General features: G+C 33.9%; 1 protein-coding gene across 1 annotated transcript; it reads left to right on the plus strand.

The window, feature by feature from the left end:
- Positions 1–959: 959 nt before the first annotated feature.
- On the plus strand, positions 960–13,388 carry LOC123666926 (piggyBac transposable element-derived protein 3-like). The gene is made up of 4 exons (XM_045600942.1): positions 960–2,640; positions 10,933–11,082; positions 12,832–12,941; positions 13,299–13,388. Exons 1-4 carry the CDS (start codon positions 960–962, stop codon positions 13,386–13,388), a joined length of 2,031 nt encoding a protein of 676 aa, XP_045456898.1.
- The last annotated feature ends 467 nt before the right edge of the window (positions 13,389–13,855 follow it).

Genomic DNA, 13,855 nt, shown 5'->3' on the forward strand with positions numbered 1-13,855 from the left:
CACACACACCATCGTCTTTAATTGTGGCAAACACATTACTGACACACATGAACGGCATACTTGAAGATTCGAGAGCGTATTCCGAACAATTGCAAGAAACACGTTTAGTTTCACCGCTGCCGTCAGTTGTCATTACATAGTTAGCTCGCAACAGTTTATCAAGTGATGAGATGAAAATAGCCACGGCGTCTGATAGGAGAATTGTTGTATGATTATGGGATAAAGTCGAAACTATACGAGTTGCGACGTGGCTCTGATAACGCTAAACCCATTCCTCCCCAGTGTCCTATTTTTAAGACACTATTTTCATATATTTTTTTTACATGTTAGGCCTTTTATTTTTATTATTTTTGATGAAAATCATATTTTTACAATATTTTTCTAATAAAATAATTTTTCTTCACTATAAAAAATGTGTACGCAATTTTACTGTATTTTTTTTTAAACTGATCTTTTTTGTTACCTCAAGAAGAGCATTATGTTCCGATTTTAAATACCATAAAAGAAAAAGGTTACCGACTTCAAAGTACATAAAACTGATTTTTAGATCTCTATCAAATATATAACAAATAAAAACAAAAACAAAATATGATTTGGGAACTTGTGGTATACATTAAAAATAAGCCGTACTATAAATATGACACTGGGAACATGTCTGTACAATTTGCCGCGAAAGCGCGTTCGATCCTGTTACGCTACGTACAGGTTCAAACGTGTCAATTGTTTGTTTCTTGCGGGTCTTGCTTGTTTTTACATTAGTCGATAAGTCTACGCTGAACACATTATATCTCGTGACACGATTGTGATTATTTCTTTTATCGAACTAGAGTTAAAAAATTCAATTGTTCATAAGGTTGAAAAAGGTAAGTAAAAATATTTTTATTTTGTTCTTTATCAAATATTATACCTATTCGTATTGATAAACGTGTAGCTATATTTTTTATTATTATTTATAGGTCATGGATCCAGTAAAAAAAACATTTAAAAAAGCTTTGAAGGTGTCAGAAATCATAGACTATCTTCAAGATATTGAAGGTTGTAGTGATGATGAGTTGAATGACATTGAAGTTGCCATATTGCCTCCGGATGAAGTAGATGAAATGACTGACATAGAAGAAGGTCCTGAAGACGACATGGGAGTTTCGTCAGTGTCAGATGTAGCTGGTCAAGTGGAATTTTCGTGTACAATTGATAACGACGAGGAAGATCATCCTACTCAAACCACATCTCGGACAAGCAAGACATTCACTTGGCGTAAGTGTGAACCAGTATATTCTGATATACAGCCGGAATCTAATACTGCTCAAAAATGTTTAGAAAATATGATAACGGAGTTGGAAGGGGAATCAGCGGTAGAAATATTCGAATTTTTTTTGTGTGACGATATTCTAGAATATATTGTACAGGAAACCGTAACCTACGCCAAACATTATAAAAATGATTTGAACTTCAATATAACTGTAAATGAGTTAAAAGTCTTTATAGGAATTTTGTTTTTCTCTTCGTATCACCACTTGCCTCAAAGTAAACTATATTGGTGTAGAGATGATGATGTACACATCCCATTTGTTGAGCGAGCAATGTCTCGTAATCGTTTTGACAAAATTAAATCCTTTTTACATTTCAATGACAACTCAAGAATTGATAATACTGACAAAGCTTTCAAAATTCGTCCATTTATCGATAAAGCTAATGAATCATTCCGAAAGTTTGGGATATTTGAATCCAATTTAGCTGTTGATGAAATGATCGTCAAATACTTTGGTCACCATGGAATCAAACAATTTATTAAAGGTAAACCAGTGAGGTTTGGGTACAAGTTTTGGGCACTGTGTGGAGTCAGCGGATATTGTTATAACTTTTCGCTTTATACAGGCAAGGATGCTCAAATCCCTGCTAGTACTGGCGACGGCTTGGGTTCAGCAGTTGTAAAAAAGTTGCTCTCTGTATGTACAGATCCCAGATCACATGCAGTCTATTTCGATAACTTTTTCTGCAGCATGCAATTGTTGATTGATTTGAAATCTCAAGGGTTCAGAGCTACAGGGACAGTCAGAGACAATAGAACTAAGAAATGTCCTATCATGACCAAACAAGAGATGAAAAAGAAAGACCGAGGTTATTCCGATCATCGTTTTGATAAAAATAATGAAATATTATGCGTGAAATGGCATGACAATAATGTAGTATGTCTTTTGACTAATTTTGATACTGTTGAACCTTTTGTAAAAACTAATAGGTACTCAAAGAAAGAAAAGGCCAAAATAGCCGTGAATCAGCCAAGGCTTATTCATAATTATAATAAAAACATGGGAGGAGTGGATAAACATGATTGGCTGATTTCTAAATATCCAATCCGCTTTAGAGGTAAAAAATGGTATTGGCCTCTAGTCACCCGTATTTTAGACATGTACCTAGTGAATGCATGGATTATTTACAACCAGGTAAATAAAGATGAAAACATCCCTCTGCTAGATTTTAGACGAAGGGTTTGTTATTCTTGGATTAAAAAATTGGAAGGCAAGGCAAGTAAACCTACACCAGGTTCTTCAGAAGTTCTTTTACAACCTGTCAGGTTTGATAATTTTGGTCACTACATGACGAAGAGGGACAAACAGAGGCGTTGCCAAGGACAAGGCTGTAAAAAAAAACCTCTAACCTTTTGTGTTAAATGTGAAAAAACACTTTGCAGTGATTGTTTTATACCTTATCATACAAAATAAGCCCATCAATTTTTTTTAAAAACAGTTTGTTGTCATTGTTTTCAAATAAAGCGAATTTTCTAATAATTGTTCACTTTTATTATTTCTGATCACATGTCCCCATTGTCATATTTATAGGACAGACTGACTCAGCAAGGAAGGTAATTTTTTTATTTTATTTTTTGTCAAAATATTTTTTCTTAATATATTATGAATTTAATTTAAAGATTTTATCAAAAAATTCCAATGTTTTCGATGCTTGGGAAGTAATGGGTTAAAGTTACCACAGTGTCAATTAACGGCACATTCCACAAATACAGATTTTCGCCACAAGCTATTACATGCTTCGTAATGAGTTAGATAATTTCCTACACGTAGGTGACACATCATACTCTGTTGTTCAGCCGTCCCTGTTTAAGATTAGGCAAAACCATGAGAATAAAATGCGATGGCAAAATACTGTGAAAGTCCTCTGCCCCACCAATTGTATAATCGTTAGTCACATTTTATTATATAAACGTCTGCTTTTCGTTTACTGGAATTACAGTTTGGTCGTTCCTTTCGTGTTTAGGTTTATAACGTTTAATACTATTATTGTCAAAATAATCGATATTTTGTGAACATACAAAATATTATTACAAACAATTATAAATATGCTGTGACGCAATTATAAATACAAAATGTCTTTCTTGTAGACTAAATAATCTTAGAAGTTGTATAAATCTATTAAAACCACCAAAACCAACAGAAAGTGATGCGGATAATGTTTTATATCTTTTAGAATGAAAACTCAGAAAGTGAAAAATGAAGAAAGTCGAGCAGTTCATGATAGAGCTGGAGGTTCTCACAGTATTATTTGATTTTATTTATTCTTGACATCACGCTTGACGTATACCAAGAGAGTATTCGTTTATCAATAAATTGTACTTTTAGTACGTTGATTGAAACTAAAACGACATATTGGTGGATATAGTATGTCCACGGTCGAATGGTTGGATGTTTGAAAGAGCTAATTATGTTGCTTTGAGAAAGATAAAAAAAATTGTTGAGAGGTTAGCGAGGTCAATATTTTGTCAGTAAGAACTCATTCATTGCGTCTACGTGTATATATAGATAGTGTATATACTATCATTGTATAGATTTTTTTGGAGATAGCCCACGGAGGATTAATCGAGGGTATTGAACAGTTTATCAGAGTTACTGAGGTGTTTGTATTACTATACAATTTTATTACGAATCTGTATGTAATATTTGAATATATGATATAATTATATTCAAACATAATAAAGCACATATCAACAAAGCAAATACAAGTAGAACTACAAGTAGTACTATTATATGAAGATGGCGGCAATGAAGACTCGCACTCTAGCCGCTCTATGCCTGATAAAAAGACCAAACCACAGGGATTTTGAGAAAAGATAGGGAGTTAACGTAACTTACGTGCGTACACAACTACACACACTTTTTTGTTGTCAGAGTTATCAAAATACAGTCATCAAAATACAGTCACTAAAAGCAAAAAGCAGTGATGCAGGTGATGTTTAAACACTCGTCGAAGACAATCACTTAGAAAGTCAGGTAGAGCAAGGAAACCTGATTCAACATAAAGACTGTCCAACTCATTTTTCATTAAATTTTGTGCTGACGTTTGACTTAAGATTGCTTGAAATGTGGAGCCAGTGATGCAGATAATGTTTAGAAAAAAGCAATTTCAGAAGTGAGGTTGAACAACTGCCTGTGACCATTGTATTATTTTTCATGTGCAATAAACTACAAGAGCACAGATCGAGACTGTAGTGATGTTTTGCTGCTACTGTTAAATAAACTATGTAATAAAAACTTACTTCAAATGTCTAAAACGATATAACCATTCCAGTACTTTATTTCAGATCCAATAATTCGGTTACAGGCCAGAATGAAATATTAAGAGTAGGTATAATTCTCAAGAAATCGGATCGTTTAAATTGCTGTGAGCAATGACCACGGTGTAACTTAAAAATGGTAGGAATACCGTGTTGCCTAAGTCTAGTCAAATCTAGTCAACGACAAAAATCATAGTTGGTTCGTCTCTACCGATCTCAAAAATAATTCTGTTAATGCACGTAGTTTGTAATAAATTAAGGTAAATTGTAAATTTAGCAATAATTTCAGAATAAACGTGTGGGTTCAAGTGATGTTATTGTCGCGAGAGCTTGGTTTAGTCAGTATGTGTAGTTTATTGGTGTAATTATTATTGTTGTTAAGCATAGTTTAAACACAAAACATAAGAGTAGATACTTATCGAACTCTATAGCGCTGTAATGTGTATGAGTATAATGTTTAGCCAAGCATGTTCAATTACAATACTAATAAATTGCCGAGGAAAAAAATAATAATTTCAATTTGACTTTAATTTACAATACAAATTTTATAGAGATTATAAGTCAGTACATATGAATGCTTTATATAAAATATATTTCCTAATTAAAACAATTGTTTTATAATCACACTGAGTTTTTGTCACAGCTATAACAAGTCAATGACAAAGTCAATTACTACTTACTCCAAGAAAACTTAAATGAAATCGCAACAACATTATCCTTTGACGACGCTAGGCCATTCTCTACTTATCAAATGATTAATAGACTTCTTTTTTTTCGATTTGCTACAAATACTACCTAATTGTAAGCCAATGACGCAGATGATAATTGATCCTATTAGTAAAGTAATGATTAGGATAAACAGTTGAAACACAAACTGATTCGTAAAAAATAGGTCGTGTAGATTAAGAAATGCATGCCTATTAAAAGATTCACGAATATATTTGTGATGAAAAGACATGGGATTGAATAAGTTTCTAAAAATATGAAAAAATTATTAAATTTAAACATTAAGTGATGCAGATAATGTTTTATTCCATTTTCAAGCGATGTGATGATGTACACCCGGTCACCAACGAATTATTGAAACTCCTCACATTAAATAATTTGACTTGTACTCTGTGTAATTGTGTGTTTCTTTATTTTGATTCCCTAAAAAACAAAAACAAATGATCGACCATTGTGGTACGTTCACTTGGGATATATGCGAAGCATGCTTCTTAGAACAGGCGTCCTTGAAGACTCATAAAAATAAACATAAGAAGGTATGCAATAATCAATGTGTGTGTAGCAGCGTACTTGAATGACTCCTAGTCATTAAATATCTACATACATAAAATGTCGAAGTACCATATAACATATGAGAAACTAATAAGGAAAACCTGACAGTGATACCTACGATAAAGAATAAAACAGCTTCGGTCAGCTCAGTCGTAAAGGCGATATGGGCATAGGATTTGTCCGTGTAGGACACGGATCGTAACTTAATCAATGTGTGCGTTGACAAGCGTCTAGTGTCAGACTAACACTACTAGCGTCAAGACTGGGGCTACGAGTGCAAGGGGTGCACCTTCTACGGAGGCACTGAATCTCCACGGTAAGAGTGCTCGTTTGAGTTGTGTATAATGAAGAAAATGTTATGTAAATGGGTTTGCGACCCTATTGTTACTACCAAAAGTTTTCTCTAAGTCGTGATGCAGATATTGTTTCAATAGTAATCAATTTTGTAATTTAACTTAGGTGTAAAGCATCCGTACATCAGCAGAAATATGTCACTAAAAAGTCAACATCAACGGTCACCTACATATTGATATATAAGTCTATTAGAATTCTGTGTAACTGGGTCTAACTTACATTAATTTAATTAATTTAGAAAGTATAATTTTAATATAAAATACGCTATTTTCACTGTGCACATATCCATTCCTTATGGAAATAAAACCCGCGACACTGCTGTTGAGGTGCTCCTACACTTAATCTTCGAGGTTAATTGATAGTCATGTTCTCTTAGGTCCAACTTTTATGTACGAGACGACCGAGAACAGTCTCATTTTCTTTAATACAGCATAGATTTATATGATGAGAGGTCGATATTTAAATAACAAAAAATATAGAAATCTGATTAAAACTATATATTAATATTTTCATAACCTCCAGTTACAGAAAGTCGGATAAGCAGTCTGTTCTGGCGGCCGTTTATTTACAATTACCCGCAATTTACAAAAATTGTTTACGATGACGATGCGATTGCAACAAATAATGAATGAATAGATTCATAGATACGTAAGCGACGTGCGCGGGAATAGGACTAACGCAGATCTTGGATCTGCGGGGGATATTTACACTACGTGGGGGCGAGGTAACTACAAATAGACCAGAAAGGATTTTAGCTCGATTATTTAATAATTATCGCACGCGCCGCGCAAATGGTTTGTTTAATTGATAGAAAAAGTATTACCCTTTCCTCAATGCAGGCCCTATCAATGCGAACCCAAATATGGTCTGTAGGTCCACTAAGCCACCTGGTTGCAAAACACGATCCTTGTCAAGTAATATTTTGCCCAGAATACCATAAAACCATCATAGTTATGCAGATAATGTTTTATCTCACTTAGAAGACAATGATTTGGGAAGTGAAGTCGAACCATGAAGCAAATACAAATTATTTTTATTGCGAATAATCTTGGAGGAAGTTTTTGTTTTCATATTTATATTAATTTCATTTCCATTTTTGTTCCTCCTGCCATCAGCGCAGCGAAATTTGTTTTGTTAATTAAAAACATGATGGTTCACGGGGCCACCGTTCTTGTTAAGACAGCCAACGGAGTGGCCATCCGAAGTGAAGATCGAAGTCACCGGCGAGGAGCGTACGCATCACATCATAGCGAAAACATCGATATCTATCAACTAGGGTCCGGTAGGTCTTACTTAATTAATTCTTAAAACTTCTTCTATAAATATTTATCTATAGATTGTTACACCAGGGTTGGTAGTATGAGAATCGTGTGAATTGGTGGCGGGGCGAGACAAAGAACTCGCAGACGAGGAGTAAAACGAGATTGATTGTAGCAGTGGCCGCAAATTAAGTTGCGGATTGATAAACGTTATTTGAGACAATTATAAAATATTAATGGATGTCGTGTTCGAACAAGACAGAACGTCAACTGAAACTCCAAGCTAAGAATAACCACTTGAGCTGATAAACAGTGGAGACTGTGACCACGGACGGCGTCTGCGACGTCGCCGACACATCAGGAGCAGCAAAATTACAATCGCCGTAAGAGTGTTGAGTCGTGTGTCATTGAGAAAAATTTAAGTAAAAGTATAAGCGACTTTTTTATTTCGAAGTGAAGAAGAACCCAAGGAAAGTAAAAAAGTGATGCAGATGACGTTTTCATACTACAAAAATAACAATTTGGGAAGTATATTTTACTTTCACTTCATTTATAGAATAATTGTATTGCAATCACAGTTACCTGAATGGTTACATAGAGGATCGCTCTCGGGATGCCTATTCTTCGTAATTAAAATATTACATCTTGCATCCATGTCCAGCAGTGGACTGCGATAGACTGAACTGACTGACTGACGGACACAGCCCGAGTCTGTCGTGCAAATTGCAATAGGGATCACTATCGCGATGTCTATTCGTTGTTATTTAAATATTATAATTTGCATCAATGAGACAGTTACTTTGTAGATTAACTTATCGCACTAATTGAAATAGAATGGTTACTATATAATTGTAATGAAACAACCAACGCATTTATCGTAATGCGAATGCAGACCTAAATTTTCTTCTCGATTTCAAAAAATCAAATTGTTAAAATCAAAAACTAAGGGACACAGGTGAGTTATTGATAAAAATTTTGATAGGGCAATAGATTGGTGATGCAGATAATATGAAATCCGACTTAGAGTATTCTAATTTGAGCGTTTGATTGGTCGCGATTTTGCTACACGAAATGATGTGTCAGACGAGATATGGAATAAAATGTATTTTGTTTCATACTAAAGGTATGCTAAGAGGGACATAGTGATGCAGACTGTGTATATAAATAGTGTCTATACTTTTATTTTATAGATTATTTTGGCGATAATCCACCAAGGATTAATCGAGGGTATTGAACAGTTTATCAAAGGTACTGATGTGTTTGTAATACTATACAATATTATTATTATTTAAAATTTGCATCCACGGGCTCAAAATGCCCATGGATTTTTATTAAACATACGTATAATATCACATGCGATTTATCGGGAGAACTACAAATCGACAGTCCTGTGACTGCCTAGTAAAGCTAGGACGTGGTCTGACACTGAATATTTTTATTTTATTTTTTCATACTTTGAAGTTATTAAATAATTGTAATATTGGATTAGTGAAAATACAGTGATGCAGGGAGTGTTTAGAACGTATTTATTAAGAATTATAGTATTAATATTATCTTTAAAGTTAAAAGTAGGTACAATTTTCTGAAGAGAGCTAGTTAAATGACTACCAAAGTTCATCAGCATTGAAAACGATAAAAAAGGGTAATGTCTATGTTACAAACATACGAAAGTGAACGAAAGTGTACGAAAGTGAAGTTGAATAAGGCAAACAATGAAATGGCAGTTTCATCTTGTGACATTGATCTCACACAAAATGTACTTTAGTCTGAGATTGTGCGGATTATACAGACTTTTTGTGTAACTTCCTTCCCCTTACTACATTGTAATATACGAGTCCGTATAAGAGTTTTATGTGCCTAGTTATAGAAGTTAGTCTTCAAGTTTCATTATAATGTTTACAGAATAAAAATTCTTTATGAAATGTGACAGTAAGTATCCACACCTTTCGCTAAATTCCTCACACACTGTGACCGTTCTGTGCTGACAAACTACACAATACAATAATGTGAATCAAAAAAACGACACTATGAGAAGTCTTTTAATGCGCAAGTGACGCTAAAACTATTAAAAAGAACCAAATAAATGTCACGAATTAATTTATAAAATGAAATGTTATTTGTGTTATACACGATTCTTTTGACAACTTTTGACTTGATACTTTTGATGGTGGCGTAGAAATCAGTGACGGCGGCATCTTCCTTTGTATAGTAATTTACGCAGTTATTTCACTCGATGACTAACCCGTGAGACTTTTAATTATAATTACATAGGCTTAATAACATTTATATATGCATATCATATTGAAAATAAATACGTTAATTCCAAAATGTCTAAAACAATATAACCATTCCAGTACTTTATTTCAGAACCGATAATTCGGTTACAGGCGAGAATAAAATATTAAGAGTAGGTATAATTCTCAAGAAAACGAATCGTTTTAATTGCTGTGAGCAATGACCACGGCGTAACTTAAAAATTGTAGGAATACCGTGTTGCGTCTAAGGTGTTGCCAGTCTAGACAAAACTAGTCAACGACAAAAATCATAGTTGGTTCGTATCTACCGATCTCAAAAATAATTCTGCTAATGCACGTTGTTTGTAATAAATTAAGGTAAATTTTAAATTTAGCAATAATTTCAGAATTAGTGTGTGCGTTTAAGTTATGTTATCGTCGCGAGAGCTTCCTTTAGTAAACGACAATAAAGTCAAACCCAAGCAAGGCAGTTGAAATCTGTGAAGAGAACACTCTGCCATCGCAATCTCAAGAGCGGTGAAACAAACATGGATTACACTGCTTAAAACATGTGCAATAGATGTAAAGGCATAGATAGATAGAGATAGACAGAATAGCAATTGGAGACTATCAACATTGTAGAGAAAACATTTTACTTTTGTTACAAATATAACCTAATCGTAAACCAGTGCGCAGATATAATTTTATTCTATTAGTATAATAATAATTAGGATGGACAATTAAAACACAAATTAGGTAGGGTGAAATAGATTGTGTAGATTACGATACGATCATATAAGTTGCCAACACGTCGAGAGAGACATAAAGTTACTTTCATGTACCTACATACTCGTATAAAACATCTCAAAAAAAAAGTGATGCAGATGATGTTCCGTTCCACTTTGAAAACAATAATCGAAAGTTTGACACATCCATTCAATTAAATTCAAATGATTCTTTAATAGATGAAGTGAACCGTTTTTTTTTTTTCATCTTAAACAATTTTCTAATGTGAATATACAACGTTACCACGTAACTTGTGACAAAAATCGTGACGTTACATTGAAAGCTTGACATATGAAGGCAGTTATGTTGTATTCTTTGAAGTATTTTAATATTCGAATATAAAATAACACGATGTATAAAATGTGTAGTGGATTATATTAATATTGATTAGGAGTACCTACACAGACCTGTACTGCCACGTACACTATACTGAGTACTAGTTTTGCCTCTCCAGGGACCTTTCTATCACCCCTTGGAGTGTGGTCGTTAGTAACGCTGCCATTGTGGACTTTCTTGATGACACCCACTGCAATTCATTTTCAAAACGCTGATGTTGCTGGTCTCCTCGCTGCAAACCAGCGCTTACAAATGGGACTGCTACAAGGTAAGTGTTCATCTCACCTCCACTCACTCTCACCCAGAAATTTTTTCAGTTCAGTCATGTTTTACACACGCTCAGAATGTTTTTCGTTTTTACGCTATTTTTACTGTGCATATATCAATTACGAATGGGAATGAAACCCGCGACTGCTGCCGTTGAGGCGCTCCTACTCGCACCACTACACCAGAGATTTTGTTAGGTTACAGGATGTGAAAGTAACATTCAGAGTTACAATAAAAATAGGGAGAAAAGACAGATGAGTGGTTCAGATGTTGTTTGTCTCAATTAGAGAGTATGCAGAAATGATTGAGAATGTTTATGTGAGTTACGCTAAAACACAACCACCGAACATAATTAATCTTCTTTTCTTCAAAACTCATCTATCACCACAATATTAGTGACGGCCAGCTGTCTCATTCAGGTTTACAAAGTCAAAATCCATACAAAACGATAAAAAAGTGACGCAGATAATGTTTTATTCCATTTGCAGGCGATGTGTAGAAAGTTTGAAAGTGTTTGTCTTCGACATCAACAAATGTTCCACAGCCAAAATGGCTACAATGTGAGAAGGCTTTCGACGTGTGAGCATTGCTGAAACCATCAATGAAAATGAAATCCCAAATAAGGAGTTCAAGGGGATTCGAGGATGGTTTAGATTCACAATTTGGTCCACTGGAAAATGTTTATATAACTAATTTTTCATTTATAAGTAGTTAATTTTGGAATGTTTTACATTGGATCCGGTAGACTGCGTTACCATCGCAGCATCAAATATTAAATATTATTCTATTTTGATTTCAGTTTGTCCCGACAGTTGGTGCTGCGATCAAATTGAGAATAATATTTGAAATTTTGTGTTATGGCAAAACAATGTTTACGGGGTCAGCTAGTATTTCTATACAAATATGTCATCAGTATAATTACAGTCTTGTACAAGCCGAATAATATATCATAAACACAGTAGTGACATCCACGATAGCAATTCTGCCGACCATACCACACACGACATATTCTAGCAACTTTTTGAGAATATATATATATATATATATATATATATATATATATATATATATATATATATATATATATATATATATATATATATATATATATATATATATATATATATATATATATAATATTATAAAGAGGTAAAGTTTATAACTTTGTTTGTATGTAGGGGGTAATCTTTGCCAATACTGATCCAATCATGAAAATTCTTTCACTAACAGAAAGCTATTCAGGAGTGCTATAGGCTATATTTTATTGTAATTGAACAAAAAATTTAAAATTATTAAAATATAATATCAAAATGGTCTATCGACGACGTTTTCTCGATTTTTGATAGATGGCGTTGGAGCAACGTATTATTTATTTAAGTGCTATAAAATTATACAATAACCGTTGGCGGGAAACCTAACGAGTCGAAACACTGTTGTCGTATAAACTACAAATATTAAAAGGCTTTCTTAGAATAAAGCCAAAGCCAGAGTTCAGCCACAAGATTTGCAACAATACTAACAACATACGAAATAATTTAGAGGACCAAATTGTTTTATTCACTCCAACATTTCTTTCTTTTTCTCCTTACTTTAGTTTTTTTGCTGCTTTCATCAGCTCTGCGAGAAACACCAACGCAGTTGATTGCATAAGTTGTAAGTTAAAGAAGAAGCCGAAAAGGTGAACCGTGTTAAATAGTAAAAAAGAACGAGAGTGGAATATAAATGAAATATATTTACTGCATTTCGAAAGCATCTGCTTTGCTGCTAAAAGAAGTACAAAGAACGTCAAGAACACAAGTTAGAAGAAGTGATGCAGATAATGTTTTAACAAACATCGAAGACAATAATTCAGGAAGTCAGGTAAAACAAGGAAACCTTATGCAACATAAAGACTGTCCAACACATTTAAATATGATTTCAGAATTTTATTTCTAATTTTTATTTTCCAATTTCACCAGAATTTCGTCATATGAACAGAACAGAAATTGTAACTGCCTTCAGGCTGCGATCCGGACATGTCCCGCTAAACAGCTTTGTCGCATTAATGGGCACAGCTACGTTCAGCTACGTTACCGACGTAAATAAAAACAAGCTTTCGAGAAACTAAAAACTAACAACACACAATAATTACGGAGGAACTTATGAGAAACTTTTAATCTCTCACCCTGTTTAGTAATATGAACAATGGGTGGACTATAGATGAAATATATTTCACAGTATTTCGAAATCATCTGCTTTGCTGCTAAAAGAAGTACAAAGCCGGAGAAGATACAGAAACCAGAAGAAGTGATGCAGATAATGTTTTAACAAACGTCGAAGATAATGATTCAGGAAGTCGGGTAGAACAAGGAAACCTTATGCAACATAAAGACTGTCCAACTCATTTAAATATGATTTCAGAATTTTATCACTAATTTTTCCAATTCTGTCGGAAATTCTTTGGAGTTTCTTCTTTTTCGCTTTGGTTAATAAGTGCTGCAGGATTTGACTCATTCTTCCAAGTTTCCACTAGGTTTTATTTGTATCTTTGTGGACAACCTAAAAGATACAGCTGTGTTGATGAAAAACTGTTGCAGAGAGCATAAGAGAATACCGTCTTCGGAGGTATTGAAATTTCAAGCTTGAACGCTTATTCAAGTTGTGTTAAACGAAGAAAATGTAGCTACAGGAAATAAGTGATGCAGATATTGTTTTCATTGTGTCTGTATTTTTGGTAGTGACGAGAATAGAAGATGATAGTTTGATTATGATAGGAGTTTGAATCTCTCAGCGAC

This window comes from Melitaea cinxia, chromosome 27 (genome assembly GCF_905220565.1).
Source record: "Melitaea cinxia chromosome 27, ilMelCinx1.1, whole genome shotgun sequence".
NCBI lineage: Eukaryota > Metazoa > Arthropoda > Insecta > Lepidoptera > Nymphalidae > Melitaea > Melitaea cinxia.

What these genes read in the sequence shown, in the direction of transcription:
- LOC123666926 (XM_045600942.1), top strand. Translation starts at nt 960, where the DNA reads ATGGATCCAGTAAAAAAAACATTTAAAAAAGCTTTGAAGGTGTCAGAA. An exon ending in GCGTTGCCAAGGACAAGGCT is followed by an intron (nt 2,641 to 10,932) that starts GTAAAAAAAAAC and finishes TTGCCTCTCCAG; the next exon opens with GGACCTTTCTATCACCCCTT. An exon ending in ACAATAATTCAGGAAGTCAG is followed by an intron (nt 12,942 to 13,298) that starts GTAAAACAAGGA and finishes TATATTTCACAG; the next exon opens with TATTTCGAAATCATCTGCTT.